This window comes from Pseudophryne corroboree, chromosome 9 (assembly GCF_028390025.1).
Source record: "Pseudophryne corroboree isolate aPseCor3 chromosome 9, aPseCor3.hap2, whole genome shotgun sequence".
Lineage (NCBI taxonomy): Eukaryota > Metazoa > Chordata > Amphibia > Anura > Myobatrachidae > Pseudophryne > Pseudophryne corroboree.
The window spans coordinates 74,493,767-74,511,097 of NC_086452.1; the positions used below are offsets into that span (position 1 = coordinate 74,493,767).

Consider the following 17,331-nt stretch of genomic DNA (forward strand, 5'->3'; position numbering starts at 1 on the left):
CCTCCGCGAAATCACCCACTCTATCCGCTACATTAACCAGCTCGGGGCTTCCAGGCCGGCAGCCCAGGTGCTGTGTTGCGGAGTCAGGGCCTCTGGACGCGGTTGTGGCTGGGAGGCACTTCTGTGACATCACACGCAGAGGAGGCTCCGGGGCTCAGAGAGTATGCGGTGCAGGGAGGCCTATGAAAGTCTTCCGCTGCACCGCTTTCATACACATCTATGCCGGTGGCCGCAGCAGCTTTTGTTCCACCTGCGGTGCGGCTAGAGAGTGGGGATTGTTGCTGGCGGAGGGGGCAGGTGGACTAGCAGCAAGACATTGGTGGTCATTCCGAGTTGATTGTTCGCTAGCAGTTTTTAGCAGCCATGCAAACGCAGAAGTGCGAACGAAGGGATCGGAGAGCGGGTACAAAAAATGTTGTGCATTTTCAGTGTAGCTTCAAGCCTACTCGGCGCTTGCGATCACTTCAGACCATTCAGTTCCTGATTTGACGTCATGAACACGCCCTGCGTTCGGCCAGCCACGCCTGTGCTTTTCCGAACACTCCCTGAAAACGGTCAGTTGACACCCAGAAACGCCCACTTCCTGTCAATCACTCTGCGGCTGCCTGTGCGACTGAAAAGCATCGCTATACCCTGTGTAAAACTACATCGTTTGTTGTAATAGTACGCCGCACGTGCGCAATGCGCTGCATACGCATGCGCAGAAGTGCCCAGTTTTTGCCTGATCGCTGCACAGCGAACAAATGCAGCTAGCGATCAACTTGGAATGACCCCCATAGGACGCTGCAGTAAAAGGATTGTTTTTCCCCCTATCTACAGCACAGAGACTTGCTGCAGATGCAGTGGCATACCCTCCAGCTGCACCTTTTTGGAAGGTACAGTCCCTTTTTTTTATGGTGTGTACCGTTTTTTGACTCTCCTATCTTCCATTGAAAGTATAGGAAAAGGGGCGTGGTCACGGCGTTGTACCCGTGGCCACGCCCCCTTTTCGAATGTGTATCAATGTTTATGTGTAAATTGTTGGAGGGTATGATGCTGCAGATGCAGGGGGACTATTTTGGGGTGTGGGGCTGGAGCTGCAGCTCCATCAGTCCCATTGCTAATCCTGCTGTGTGAAAACACAGCAGGCAAAGGGCGGAGCCTCCCATTGGATCTAACCTGTGTGGGAGGGCATTTCTCGCCCAATCAGCTGTGGACTGGGTGTGATAGACCTGCCACTAACACAATGAGAGCTCCTAGCCACGCCCAGCGTTAGAGACCCAGGCACAGAATCGCAGGGCTATTATATAGGAGATCTTGGTTCAGAATAGAATATTTATCATAGATTGAAGAGAGTTTAGGGTCTATTCATGAAGCAGTGAAAAGTGTGGAGAAGTGAGCCAGTGGAGAAGTTGCCCATGGCAACCAATCAGCATTGATGTAACATTTACAATTTGCATACTATAAAATTATAGAGAGCAGCTGATTGGTTGCTGTGGGCAACTTCTCCACTGGCTCACTTCTCCACTCTTTTCACTGCTTCATGAATAGACCCCAAAGTACCAACCAATCAGCTCCAAACTGTCATTTTTCAAACACAGCCTGTAACATACCTCCCAACTTTTTGTGAGCTGCTGACATGCCCTCTCTCCCTTTATCTCTAGTGAATAGACACGCACAGCAAGTGACAGAGCATCCCAATTACCCCCCTCACTCACAGCGAGACAGTCCCAAAAAACGTGACTGACCTGCGAATATCGGGACAGTTGGGAGGTATGCTTTAACATGGCAGTTAAGCCACTTTCAGACATGCAGGTAAATCTCAGTTTTTTGCACGTGAACTTGCATTAACACAGAATTTCTGCCTGTGTGAAAGGACACAAGAGGGTCACAGAGTCGAGACCCGGGAATCTGCCGTTTGTAAAACTGTAGTTTTACATCTATAATTTATGGTGGAGTCTGTGAAAGTTACAGTAGAGAACAATCCTGTATTATCAATAATTACCATTCATCTGTAATTGGTTATCACACAGTGGAATCCCTGACGAGATATAAGCTATCAAATACAGGGCTATATTCAATAAGTGTCGGAAGCTGCCATCTTGTCGGAAAGACAGCAGCTTCCGACAGATTTAGGTTGGAAGGGGTTCTGACCTATTCAATTGCGTGCCATTTTTTCTGACAAGCTGGGAATTTTCGACTTGTTGGAAACCACGTGGATTTTGGTCCCGGTTCCGACAATGTGAATCCAACTTTTTTTTAAATCGGATTGTTGGAACCAGGGAGATAAGACGGGACAGGTCAGCGGGGACGCGACCATGTGAGGAGACGAGCAGGGACGGAGCGTGGACGGGTGAGGAGAGGCTGTCAGGACGGATCGGCGTGGATAGGTGAGGAGCTGCTGTCGGGATGGAGCGTCATGGACGGGTGAGGAGCGGCTGTCGGGACGGAGCGGCATGGATGGGTGAGGAGCAGCTGTTGGGACAGAGAAGCATGGATGGTTGAGGAGCAGCTGTTGGGACGGAGCGGCGTGGACGGGTGAGAAGTGACTGTCGGGACGGAGCGGCGTGGATGGGTGACGGGTGGCTGTCGGGACAGAGCGGCATGGATGGGTGAGGAGCAGCTGTTGGGACGGAGCTGCATGGATGGGTGAGGAGCGGCTGTCGGGACTGAGCAGCGTGGATGTGTGAGGAGTGGCTGTCAGGACGGAGCGGCGTGGACAGGTGAGGAGCAGCTGTTGGGACGGAGCGGCGTGGATGGGTGAGGAGCGGCTGTCGGGACGGACAGTCGGATTTGGCCAGCTCATTGAATACTGACCTGTTGGATCCTTTCCATCGGAAAGAATCCCACAGGTATTGAATACACCCCACAGTATTTTTCTTATTTATATGTAGTGTTGCTATTATTTTACTTGTTTTAGTCATTTATATTGTTAACTAACAAAAGTTAAACTTTATCTACCATATAACAAAGAGTACCCATACAAAGGGGTTAATGCAATTAGGAACAAGTTTTGTCATGCAAACTATTTGCATAGCAAATTCACACTGCCAATTGCATTAACAATTCAATTACAAACTCGCAAATGCATTTTCCCTGCAAATTCACATTTTCTTTTGTTCGCAGTGAGCAAATAAAAAAGGTAGGGCATGTCTTATTTTAAAGCAAAAATGTTGGGTTAGTGCAGAGCCTCTGATACACCCCTCCCAGTAAATAATAATGCACTAAAGGGATCTAAATACGGGTGGTCTTCAGTATGCCGTCTGACGGGATCTCGGCGCACAGTATACCGGCGCCGGCATACCGACACTTATTCTCCCTCGTGGGGGTCCACGACCCCCTTTGAGGGAGAATAAAATAGCGCGGCGCGCGTAGCGTGCCACCGTACCCGTAGTGTGGCGAGCGCAGTGAGCCCGCAAGGGGCTCATTTGCGCTTGCCACACTGTCGGTAAGCCGGCGGTTGGGCTCCCGGCGCCGGTATGCTGGTCACCGGGAGCCCGACCGCCGGCATATCGTAGTGAACCCCTAAATACTGTAGTATAATAAAGATATGTCCTGTTTCACATTTCTCTTAAAAAAAAAACCCTAAAACAATGGGTTAAATGATGTGGAACTTCTATGTTGGCTATTGTATTGATGGGAAATGGGTTTTTGCAGATGAATTGCTAGTGATTTTTTCCCCCGACACTTTTAAAAACACTAAATATTAACTTTAAAGACATTTTTCTACACCCCAAAATAGTGGAAAGACTTTAAATTGCTGAAAAACTCTTCCTTGCTGTCATTTTTCCATTATTACTTAAAATGTAAAACAGAATCAACTATTTGACATCTTGTAAGAACATCTAATACCTGTACTTTACATTGTGACCACTAACAGCCAATGATAAAAGTGGAGAAGTGATAAAAGTGGAGAAGTGAGCCAGTGGAGAAGTTGCCCATGGCAACCAATTAGCTGCTTTGTATATTTTTATAGTATGCAAATGATAAATGTTACGTCAATGCTGATTGGTTGCCATGGGCAACTTCTCCACTGGCTCATTCCCATCTTTTATCACTGCTTAGTACATCTCCCCATCAATCTGTAATCATCCAATCAAATGTGGTATAACTAGTTTGGGGGAATGTAATCATCATCAGCATGTATTTGCACTAGCTCCCAGGCAATTGCAATTGGTATGTCTTTTATAGGTGTATATGTGTCTTCAGGTAATTACCCAAACCAGCTCTCCAATTGCAAGTGGTCATCAGTGTTATATTTACACAAACATGTATGGCCAAGTATTCTCTAGAAAGCGATGCAGAATATGTGTGCGCTATATAAATAACTGGTAATAAATAAATATGCAAATGTGTGTGCGGCAGTTTCCTGTGTAATGTATGTGCAAAGACAGCTTGCATATTTCACACTATGGGGGTAATTCCGAGTTGATCGCTAGCTGCTAATGTTCGCTGTGTAGCGATCATTTTCAAAAACGGCAAAACTACGCATGCGTATGGGGCGCAATGCGCACGCACGGGGTATGGGTACAAAGAGCATTGTTGTTTTGCAGTGCTTCTGGCGACGATTCCATTCGCACAGCTGATCGCAAGGAGATTGACAGGAAGTGGGAGTTAATGGGTGTCAACTGACCGTTTTCTGGGACTGTTTGGAAAAACGCAGGCGTGTCCAGGCGTTTGCAGGGCGGGTATCTGACGTCAATTCCGGGACCTTGGTCGCTGCAATCATCGCACAGAATAAGTAACTACAGGGCTGGTCTTGTTCTGCACAAAATGTATTTGTACCCGCTCAGCTGCACAGGCGTACACACACTTGCGACGCGAAAATACACTCCCCCGTGGGCGGCGACTATGTGTTTGCACGGCTGCTAAAAGTAGCCAGCGAGCATTCAACTCGGAATGAGGGCCTATGTTTGTAGCATTCCACTTACAATCATGTATGCATTCCACTTACAATTTATCTGCTACTGTTTCCCCATTATCTCCAAATAACATCTTCCAGAACAGTCCACTTGCATAAGCCACTCGTGGAGGCTTGAACGGGATCAGCTAAAGTAAAAAAAATAAAAAAATAAAAATTAATGTCATTTTATTAATTTTATTGAATTCTAGCTTAAGACTGGTAAATATCTAATTGTATTTGTTATAGGTATTAAGTTCATAATTGAAATGGTGATGTGATAATCCGGGGTTCCAAACCCCAATACTCTCTATGACGCTGTTACTCCCGGCTCTCTGTGAGGTCGACTGATCTCTGCTGGTCCTCTGTGTTTTGTCCTACGCCCTAGCCTGACAGCTCTCCGGAATAAACACTGCCAGTGCCACCGTGTGGTCGCCTCCATTTTGAAAAATGTCTTCCAACCTCACTACCACCAATGGAATCACTCCTTTTGCTCAGCTGATCTCTACAGCCAATCAGAATAACGGAGACCCTATTTCACTTTCTGAGCAGCTGCCAGTTGACAGTATGTCGCTCTTGCAGACGCCCTCCTGGTTTAGAAGTACTCTGTATCTTTCACGTATGGTGTTCCTGCTTTTGGATCCAGTTGTTATTATCAGTCCCAGTTCTCCTGTTATACATATTACCAGTCCCAGTGCGGTCCACTGGTTGCACATATTACCAGTTCCAGCCCAGTTCACTTGTTAGGCAATTGGCAGTTCCAGCCTGGTTTTACTTGTTATACAATTGCTGGTCCCAGTACTGGGTCACTTCCTACTCATTACCGGTTCCAGTCCCGTTCTACCTGCCGTATATAATCGATCATAGCCTTTTTCCAGCTGTCAGATGTTATCAGGTTCTGCCTGTCCAAGTCTATTTTAGTACAAGTTTCAGCTTGGATATCAACCCAGAATATAAACTGCCTCTATGCTGAAAACTCAAATAAAGCCTTCCTACATAGCCCCTTGAGCTGTTCCTACCATAGGCTCTAATGGGTTCAGATGATTCCCCAGTTCTGACAGGTGATATTGTGTATGTGTGTGCAGGGCCGGCGACAGGTGGGGTCAAAGGGGACCCCTGTACCGGGCCCAAGGATCAGAGGCAGGGCCATCTTAACAGCAGTGTAGGCCCCTGGGCACAGCAATGCACTGGGCCCCCTACCCATCCTCCAGCGGTAGGGGTGTTATCAGCAGCAGGTTTGATGTCCCGCGGGCGGTAGGGGTTCTATCTTCCACTCAGCATGTTGGACCTGGAGCAGTAATTTCTGCTAAGTACTCCTTTATTGCACAGATGGGGCTAATCTGTAGAAGGGGGCATTGGGCTGAATGAATAAGCCCTGGTACATGACTTCCAGTGTGGTAGGGAGTGTTTAATACATAGGGGAGGGGTAGATAGTGGAGTGGGCTTAATAAATCATTTTCCGGTGAGAGGGCAGCTTGCTTGACTGCAGATATCTCAAGTTCCTGAAAATATATTTCTTAGATTTGAATGGGATAAAAAAAGAAACTAGAGAGTCCCACCTTTCAAGAGGTTCTGGGGACTTGGGGATCAGAGATCAGGAGCCAGAGCTATTCACCAACGAAAATCTAAAACTGCATATTAGGCGTGTGGAGCTGGAGCAAGGAGCAGCTGCTTGAAGGCTGATATCTCTGGTTCTGGGCATAGTAGAGATAAGCTGTCAGTTTCCACCAAAAGGGGAGAGACACAACTTTAGGATTATAACCTCAGAAAAACTCTAAGTCAGACAGAACTTGAGATATCTGGCTGGGAAGAGCAATTAACAGGCTTGGATGGGGACCACTGCTTTCAAGTCAGATATCTCCGGTTCCCCAGGGCCGATTTTCAAAAATCTGGTACCCCTGGAAAGAGGTGACTCTCAGCTATCAGGCTATGGCCCTTATACTCCTGGGGCCCTTGGGCAAGAGCCCATTGAGCCCATACGAAAAGACGGCCCTGATCAGAGGGGCCCCAAGTATATGCCACTTTGTGTCCGGCAGGGATGTGAGCAGGAAATCATCATGGAGTTATTGGGGAGAGACAGACCGTGGTGTGTGTGGATGAGGAAGGAGAGATATACATATTTATATATCTGTATTCTGTAGATAAATATATATATTTGCCTACACTACAATAGCTCCAAGGAGCTTAAGATGGCACCGCAGCAATTATAACATTATCCAGGAGGGAGTGCCAGACAACTGGACACAATATATATATATATATATATATATATATTTATTTATTTAATAACAGTTTATTATATAGCGCAGCAAATTCCGTTGCTCTGAGGGGCCCCCAGAGATATCACTGTACCGGGCCCCAAGATGTCTGTTGCCAGCCCTGTGTGTGTGTGTGTGTGGGGGGGGGGGGGGTTAAAAGAGGATTTTTGGACATTTAAATACCTCACTCCAAGGGTACTGAGTTATGTCTGACTCCCGACTTCACCTCTTCCTTATGCAGTGTCGGACTGGGTCATGAAGGGGCAACCAGGGGACTGGTATGGTAGGGGCCCATGTTTAAAGGGTGTAGTAATGAACCAGACAGGGTGGGGCCAGCCACCACAAATGCTTCGCTAACCATTAGGCAGATTTTGTTGTTGTTTCTACAGAAACAAACCAAGAACCCATGTTTATCAGTGGCACTGCTCCACTAGGTAAATGATCGTCTAATTGAATAATAAGGGGCCTAATTCAGACCTGATCACTCACTAGAGGTTTTTTTGCACTGCTTCAAGCAGATAGTCGCCGCCCATAGGGTGGTGTATTTTTGCTTTGCAAGTGTGCGATCGCGTGTGCAGGCGAGCAGTACAAAAAAGTTTTGTGCAGTTTCTGAGTTGCGTAGAACTTACTCAGCCACTGCGATCACTTCAGCCTGTCAGACACCCGCCCTGCAAACGCTTGGACACTATTTTCCAAACACTCCCAGAAAACGGGCAGTTGCCACCCACAAACGCCTTCTTCCTGTCAATCTCCTTGCGATCGGCTGTGCGAATGGATTCTTCGTAAAAAACCCATCGCACAACAACGATCCACTTTGTACCCGTGTGATGCGCCAGCGCATTGCGGTGCATATGCATGTGCAGTTATGACATGATCGCAGCGCAGCGAAAAAACCTAGCGTGTGATCAGGTCTGAATGACCCGCAATGTACAATCTTAGTGCATAATCTGGAACATGACACCTAGAGGATGTGATTGGCCCTCAGGTAGTAGCCCACCTGGGATTTCCCTTGTGCCCCTATGGCCCAATCCAACCCTATCCTTATAACTTTCCCGCTCCACTGACCTCTGCTTCCTCTGTTCAACTAGCTCAAGAAGGACAGAAGAAAAGGAGCAAAATAGGAGAGGCGGGGCTGCCATCAGTAGGGGATTGCCGGGACTCAAGTACTGGGCCCGGGCCGCGAGGGGGCTCAGACCACAAGGAGGCCCGGATGTCTGCGGTGTGGATTGATGCCCCCACAGGCAGATATAGAGGGATAGTAGAAGAAAGAGAAATATCAGGTCTTGCACAATCTTCTATCAAGGTATAATAGGGGTCATCAAAGTATAATGTCAATATATTAAAAGATATAAATATCTCACGTACTCCAGATAAAACTATTGTCTTTTTGTTCTTTATCTGGAAGACATGAGATATTTATATCTTTTAATATATTGACATTATACTTTGATGACCCCTATTATACCCTGATAGAATATTGAGCAAGACCTGATATTTTTCTTTCTTCTACATAATGCCGGTGGCATTTTGAATCTGGAGATGGCCGCAAGCCAATTGGAGATTGCAAACCGGCAGCCAATCAGGAGTGGCCACCGGTGTTCTCCCTCTGTAGCTGCCTGCTCTGGTATCCTGCCCTTTCCTGTGCTGCTGTTGAGGTCCTGACTCCAGGCCTGCTGCGGTCATGCTTAATGGCACTGTCAGGCTCTGTCTAGTTTGTGTTCCCGGAGAGGGCACTAGTGGGTTAGTGGAGATGGGATGGAGAAAACGAGGAGGCTGGATAAGATTCCTGCGCATGTGTGCTGTGTTGTTTATTTAGCAATTGATACAAACAATATGGCAGCAGGAGTACTGATGACAACAGAAGATAGGCAATTGTGGGTGGAACAGCGTGGAAGCTGAAAGTCTATGGCAAAGTCTATGACGTGGGTAACAATCGATCAGGGGACCGATGTATCGGTATGGGAACCGATGCTTACTGGATCGTGGAGCACAGCAGGGATGATGGTGGGAATAGCGAGCCAGGTAACTGTTGCAGGAGACAGGAACAAGTGGTTTAAATCCTCAGTGCAAGTTGGAATAACACTGGCAGCTTGCAGGCTGACGAACAGGTGTAGGTAACGAGATGCACCTGCAGGAGAGTCTCTACTGCAGAGGGCTGGAGTACACTGTAGCTGGATAAGGTGTGAAAGCTGATCACAGGTACCCGGGTTGCTGGTGCTTGTGGTTCCACGGCAGTGCAGGACCAGACTGGAAAGCAGAGCAGGTACCAAGAGGGACTGGAGAACGGAGCCAGAGACACAGGTCAGAGGAATGACACGAAGTCCAAGGCATACTTGCCTACCTGACCCTCTCCATGAGGGAGAAAATACTCTGTTCCTGGACTTTCCTGGTAATGTATGATTGCCATCACCTGTGGTGAAACACCTTTCTTATCAATTAACTAGCTCACCACAGGTGATGGCAATCATACATTACTAGGAAAGTCCAAGAACAGAGCATTTTTTCCCTCATGGAGAGGGTCAGGTAGGCAAGTATGGTCCAAGGCAAGGACTGACTCACCCTGCTGCTCCTGATATACCCCCCGGTCTGCAGGTATTGGTTGGGAGTGAACGGGAGGTGCGGCCAGGCTCTGGATTGGCTGATGCGGAAGAGCTGACGGGGACTGTCATCGCGGCGCCCATGCCGTGGTTTGGCTGGAATGCGGCATGCGTGCATGCCGGCTGACAACAGGAGTGTCCTTAGGCCCAGAATGGCATTTAGCGACAAGGTGACCAGTGGCAACGAGACATGGGAGCCTCAGACAGAGGTTGCACTGGCGGACAGGTGCAGCTGCAGTAACTCGATTCCTGACAGGCACCACCTGATTTCCTGCTGCCTTCTCCCAGGACCAATGCGGTGCCCAGAATGATGAGCTGTGGGGGCTGCAGGGGGGCACGGAAGGTGGGGGTGCCCTTCCTATTTTGGCAGACCCTGGCCCCACAATTTCTGATTGCACCCTAAGAACAGGCCCCACATATTCCTGGGTGAATTGGTCTGTACCACAACTACAGTCTTGGATAAAGAGATTTTAATAGTAAGCAGAAAAATCCCCTTTTCTCTTTCAGCAGCAGGGAGAACGGGGGAATGTCTAGGAATGATTTGCCATCTGGAGAATTTCCTACCAAAGCAGTTTCTGCAGAGGTAGCAAATGTCCAATTAGTATGGTGTGGGATGATTGGCAACTGCTCTGCAAATCTGATCCACCGATGCCCATGATTTGCTGCACAAGATCCTGCGTTATATATATTTGAGTATGATAGCATCCCAGAGGCAACTGGTAAACCCAACATAGGATAGGCCGATGAGATTGTTGTATCCAACTGAAGAGAGGCTTTGCGTCCCCAGTTAAGGACAAATAATGAGTTTGTGTTAGAGCTCTTAAGTCAGAGATAACCATATATAGAGTTGCCAGCTCTGAGACCTACTGTAAAAGCAACAGAAATTGAAATACCCAAAGGGTAGATTCAGGCGCTAGAGGGTATGCTTATCTAATGCTGCTGCTAAAAATGTAAGTGTTAGTAGCACCTACAAACCATAGACATAGAAACAAAAGAAGGATAGCAGCGCTTGCACTAATAGATTAATTAGATTGGATGGATGATTGAAAAACAGATGTAAAATTTATTTGTATTTAAAAACACACATGTAAAGTTTTAAAACGATAGTATGATTGCCACTTGCACTAGTGTTATAACCAGACCATCAATACAATTTTAACAGAATTTGGCCTGATACAGTCACCCTTCCTCACTTGATGTATTATGACATGGATATTCTTGGGGAACTCAGCACAATCAGACCTGAGCAATTAGGACCACATGATCACCGCTGGAGGAACAGTCCCAATGGATGTTAGAAAGCCTTTTGTATGGGTTCCAGAAAAGGCTAAGTAGGAACTGTTCAGAAGTTAACACTTTTGAAGTACAAGCTAAGAACATGAAGGAAGCCTTTCTAAGTAGAGGCTACCCGGAACAACTAGTACAAAAAACTTATGAAGAAATCAAAAAGAAGGATAAAGAGGAACTTTTAGGAACAACCAACAGAAAGAACAGTAGAATTGGAGAGGATAGACAGGAAGGAAGAAAAATGGTCTTCATCTCCACTTTTAATAATTGTCATTTAGAGATAAAAAAATATTGTATCCAAAAATTATAACATACTTAAGCAGGATAGAATTTTATCAACTATTCTTCCCTATGATCCATGTTTCATTTTCCGCAAGAACAAGTCCCTCAAAAACATACTAGCCCCTAGTAATATTAAGAATAATAAAACCAGGTCTCACGATTCTGAACATATAAACTGGCTTCAACAACAGAACCAGAAATTGGTAGGATGTTTCAAATGTGGGAAAGCAAGATGCTTAATTTGTGGTTATATACAAAATCGAACTAAAATGGTAGATCTTGGAAGGAAGGAATTAACATATGAGATAAAAAGCTTTATTAACTGTGACTCAGTATATGTAATATACCTTCTGAGCTGTGGGTGTAATAAAAAATATGTGGGGAGAACGACCAGGTCACTAAAGGTTAGATTTTTGGAACATCGTAGAAATATTATTAATAGGATACAAACACATAGTGTATCCAAGCATTATGATGACTATCACAATGGGGATCCCAAATGTTTGAAAGTACTGGGGCTAGAATCCATTGCTAGAACAATAAGGGGGGGAGATAGATATAAGTCATTTTGTAAACAAGAGATATTCTGGATGTTTAAACTGGATACTCTATTTCCAGAAGGTCTAAATGAATCTTTAGAGCTAAATACAGTGATCTAGTTTTTTAAGATAGCTGTGAAACCAATATCTTTCTGATTCGTAGTATAAAGGTCAAAGTTCATATTTGATCTACAATATCTAGATGTATATTAAAGAATTGTTTAAGTTTATCCTGATAAGATAAGAACAGTTATTTTGAAAATGTGGTATCGTTTTCCATCCAGCAGTAAAAGACTATATAATACTATCTAATTAAATCTTAAGAAGAAACAGGTTATGCGGTTCATATGCAGGAAGTGATGTGACCACATTTGCATTTCATCATCAGAAGCTAGATGATTGCGGTGTATTATATACATCTTTTAAATTTAATTGAATACATGCATGTACATCATGCGGGTTTCAATGAGGTATCTCCAACAGATGTATAGATGGGCATAATAACTTTCTTTGAATTCCATATAATCGATTTCCGGAAATGAGGTATGCGGTTCACATAGAGGAAATCATGTGACCGCACCTGTGTGTCAACCGAATCACATGACCGCAATATGAAAAATATATATTCCGTTCTGGGTTGATTAAAATACATGTATGTATGCCACCTATAAGAACATCTTGTTAGGATGTGGTATTTAACACTGAATAGTAAACAAAACTATGTTGGATAGGACGGTTTGAATTATGTGCTGAATCGAGCACCGGGAGGAAATGAGGTATGCGGTTCACATACCGGAAGTCATGTGACCGCGTTTGCGTTCCAATTACCGGAAGTTAGGTGAATTATCGATTTCGATACTTTTTGCTTATTTTTTTCTGCTGAATGGAAGCGGTATATTAATAAATGTTTAATCAGGATTGCCTCTGAGTCTTATTAGTATTAGGTATTACTATAGATTGTAAAACTTTATTGAATGTAATGAGAATTTGGATGGATGAATAGAACAGGTGCCACCTAATTATTCCTCATTAAGGGTATAAATAGGGCAATAGCCACTGCATAATGTCACCTTGAAAAAGCTGCAGGACAGCAGCGAAACGCGTTGGTGAGAATTGCCACTCCATCCTGACCATCTACTGCCTGACACCCTTCTACCTTTGGACAGTTGGAACTAACTACCTTCTTTGGGACATTGCACTACTACTAAAGACCGGATTCCACTTCCTTTTAAAGGCAAGACTGGTAAGGACTTTTTCTGGAACCCATACAAAAGGCTTTCTAACATCCATTGGGACTGTTCCTCCAGTGGTGATCATGTGGTCCTAATTGCTCAGGTCTGATTGTGCTGAGTTCCCCAAGAATATCCATGTCATATTACATCAAGTGAGGAATGGTGGTTACTGTATCAGGCCAAATTCTGTTAAAATTGTATTGATGGTCTGGTTATAACAATAGTGCAAGTGGCAATCATACTATCGTTTTAAAACTTTACATGTGTGTTTTTAAATACAAATAAATTTTACATCTGTTTTTCAATCATCCATCCAATCTAATTAATCTATTAGTGCAAGCGCTGCTATCCTTTTTTTGTTTCTGAGACCTACTGTACCTTGCTGAAACAATAGCTACGGTAAGATTGTGCAAAATGCTGTTGGAAATGATAAGCCTGCTCCTTGCAAAAGCTCAGAACCAGACATGTTTCCATTATAGCATGATCCTAAAGCCGTTATGGTAAAGAATCACGACTTCAGTAGTACAGCTCTTTAAGGTGCTGATGAAAGATATATCCATAATTCAGAAGAAAAGATCTATCTGAAAAGGAAAAGGAGTAGACTGATCGAAACTAGATTGGTGTATCAGGACTGTCTGGGTCAATCATGGGCAATGTACAGCATCCAGAAGTCTTCTTCACTGAGCTTCCAAGGAGGATCCAAGAAATAGCTTTTGCTTCCTTCGTCACAACACAGTTTGTCCAGGAACACATTTGCCTGCTTTAGACAAATTTGCTCCTACCTCTAATTGAGTACACTTTTACATCCAACTCATGTTCCATTTGGTGCAAGTCAGAGTCTCTATAAGAGTCTTACATAGCAATCAGTCTGCTCTAGCAATACATTTGTCCACTGTAGGATCATGCCACAGACTCTGTAAGGTATAAAGTTATCTATTTGGTGATAGAAGAGTCTCCCATTGTTGGCAGCACTTTGGTATGTTGGGCAAAGCACTGATGGTTTCACACATAAATCGGTATCCTATTATATGTGGTAATTTACCACACAGTAGAAACAGGCTTTTTAGCCCTATAAGGCTATCCAATTTCAGCCCGTTTTTACCATGCGGTAAATGACCCGTTATCAGGCAATAACACATGGGATCTGGGATAAGATCTGGATCCCATGTGTTATCGGCTGAAAAACGAGTCTCCTGGAGCGGTTTATCTGGAATTCTGCTTGGTGTGCCTGAGGCATGTGAAGTATAATCCCCGATAAATGCCAGGACTAATAGGATAGCCCTGGGGGAATCCATTAGCTGCAGTAATTCATTGCAGCTAATTGGATATCCCTCATATTCTGAGCCTTAATCCGGTCAAATGAGAGCCTGCATCAGATACTTCTACAGTATGTTTGAAAAGCTTCTTAATAATCTGGGGTCTGTCTGTCTCCAAAGGGATTGTTCACTTTGCAGGACTTAACTGCACCCTATTTATTTTTGTAGAGAGGAGCCCCTAGAGTTACCCTGGGACATCTGGGGCCAGATGTAATGACGCCTGTGATCAGCAGCCCTGTGGGATTCTGGCCAAACCTGGATGTTTTTTTTAAAGGGGTAATCACTTACAAGGCATGGTTTTGCCTCATAAGTGATTGCCGCCTTTTAAAAAAAAACATGCGAGTTTGGCCGGTATCCCACATGGCCGCTGAACTCGGGGCATCATTACATCTGGCCCATGGTATCTTTGAGTCAAACTTTAGAGAGGCTTTGTAATAGTGAAATATCGGGGCTCCATTCTTCGATAACACCTTCAAAACACCCACATATATCCTGAGGTTAAGGCAAATTACTCATGACCTCTACATTGTCTTAAATCTCTTGGTCAACCCAACACCATCAGAAGCCAGAACTCACAAATCTCAAGGGTATTCCAAACTACATAGAAGTCAATAAGATAAATGAGCACTTCCAATCTATTTATCTATTAAAAATGTACAATCAATGAGGTGAAAATATGGGATTATAACCACATGTGAGCTGTTCATGCTCAGGTAGGAGAACGGCGGCCTCTGTCATGTATACTAATGGAAGTTACAGGTACAGATGTCACACTTCAGCATACAGGTAGACAAGTGCCATTAATGACCCCATCTGTGTCCTCCTCTCACCTTGTGTCCAGCGTCCTCTAGAAGATGTTTAGTTTGTAGCAGAACCCGTCTCATAGCGGGGTTCGGCTGGAAATATCCGTCTTCTTCATAATATCCAATGCGGAGAGGTTTGGTAGAGGAGTAGATCTATAGAACAAAGGTCAGTGGGATGAGGTTGGGTCATAGCGCAGGTCACTACGTGTAAGGAAAGGGAATTATAATTTTTGTACTGATCTCCCATCATCTCAAGTTATATCTGCATTTCTGCTGTAACCTGATACCATTATTGTGTTGGGTAATTTGTTGAAATATGTATAAATATTCCTACTCCCAGGAGGACATTAGAGTTATAGGGCCCTCTCCCCTATTCCCATACACTCCAAACTTATTATATGTGTAGGTCTCATTACCTTGTCATTGAAATAAATAGGTGGAACACTTGGGTCTAGCTGAAACATCTCATCACACAATAGAGCCTTCATGGAAAGTACCAGAGCATCCACATCTCTCGCCATAGGTCCATTGCAATTTGCCACTGATATAATAGACAAACAGTTAATGTGTACATCTTACAGCCCACTAATGTCACACTGAGAAGACACTCCAAATAAATGTGCAACCATTTGTCACTGAAATACTGCGCTGCTCTCACACCCCATTACACTGATATACAGTACTGTGCTGCTCTTACACATTACACCGATATACAGTACTGCACTGTGCTTACACCCTGTGATGTTAGTGTATTAGAATGCTTAATATTTGTACACACTCCCTTACTAATGTTTGTAAGCCTGTATCTTCAGTGATGGTCCCTAGGACCAGGGGGATGCTGGGAATTGGGTGGTCCAGTGTGCAGTGTGTATGTAGTTGGTGATGGAATAAAAGCACAGCAGTGAACTCACATGTCTCTGTGTCCTGATGACTGGATTTACAAACGTATGAACAAAACATGGTGTCAGAAAAGGTTTAACTTGGACTGCTAGTGCTCTCAGAGTGTGAAAGAATCTTGCAGAAGTCTGTAAGGCTGTGATACTCTGTGTCTGCAAAACCTGCCGTTTGCTCCTATCTTCAAACAGTGAGTAACCATGGATAAACTGGCTCCTCCAACAGGCATGCTGATGTCTGGTAATTTGTCTGAAAACTGGAAAAGATTTAAGCAAAGGTTTAATATATATCTTGCTGCATGTGGAGCTGATTCAGAGACTGACCAAACGAAGGCATCCATTTTCCTCCATGTGATAGGAGAGGATGTGCTGGAAATTTATAATAGTTTTCATATGGTGCTATCTTCTATAATGCAAAAGTTTGAAGATTACTTTGTGCCAAGGAAAAATGTGACATATGAAAGATATGTTTTTCACATGTGATCAGAAGTCTGTAGATGGATTTGATCAGTATGTTACAGAGCTGCAATCACTCAGTAAAACCTGTGAGTTTGGTGATTTAAAGGATTCACTGATTAGAGATCGTATTGTCTGTGGAATACCTGATAATGGACTCAGAGAGAGATTGCTGAGAAAGCAAGACCTAACACTAGGCAGTGACTATGTGTAGATCTGCAGAAATAACTAGATTTCAAGCCAAAAAGTTACACAAGGAAGCTGATGTGCATGTAGTGCAGAAAACAGAGCCATGCAAACCTCCATTCTCAAGAATGAAGCGATCTAAGCCACAGTCTAATAAGGAAATGTGTAGTAGATGTGGAAATGCTCATAATCCTAAAATGGGCCCTGCTTATGGTAAAACCTGCATGAAATGTGGTAGACTTAATCACTTTGCCAAATGCTGTAAAATTAAAAGTAAAACAACCAAAGTGCATGCTGTTAAACAAACAGATGAATTCTTTGTGGATTGCATTGAACTTTGCAGTGCAGATAAGAAAGAATGGATTGTCCCTTTAACTGTGAACGAGATTGTCATTCCCTTTAAGCTTGATACTGGTGCGCAGGTGAATTTAATATAATTTCAAGACTATAAGACTTTTAGAGTAAAACCTAAAATTCACCCAGCCAAAGTGAAAGTTACAGGGTACACTGGGGAGGAAATTCCTGTGAAAGGTACATGCTTAGTGACACTGAAATATAAGGGACAACAGTTTAAAACATCTCTACTGATTGTGGATAAAAATG

The 17,331-nt window shown here is 44.3% G+C and overlaps 1 protein-coding gene across 1 annotated transcript in view; it reads right to left on the reverse strand.

The window, feature by feature from the left end:
* LOC134956695 (vitamin D3 hydroxylase-associated protein-like) overlaps positions 1 to 17,331 on the reverse strand; it is a 214,873-nt gene that overhangs the window by 67,753 nt on the left and 129,789 nt on the right. Inside the window, exons 7-9 of the mRNA XM_063938702.1 lie at positions 15,610 to 15,734; positions 15,221 to 15,346; positions 4,934 to 5,028 (exon numbers count right to left, since the gene is read on the reverse strand). Of these exons, the coding sequence (XP_063794772.1) occupies positions 4,934 to 5,028; positions 15,221 to 15,346; positions 15,610 to 15,734 (346 nt within the window). The remainder of the gene's footprint in view (positions 1 to 4,933; positions 5,029 to 15,220; positions 15,347 to 15,609; positions 15,735 to 17,331) is intronic.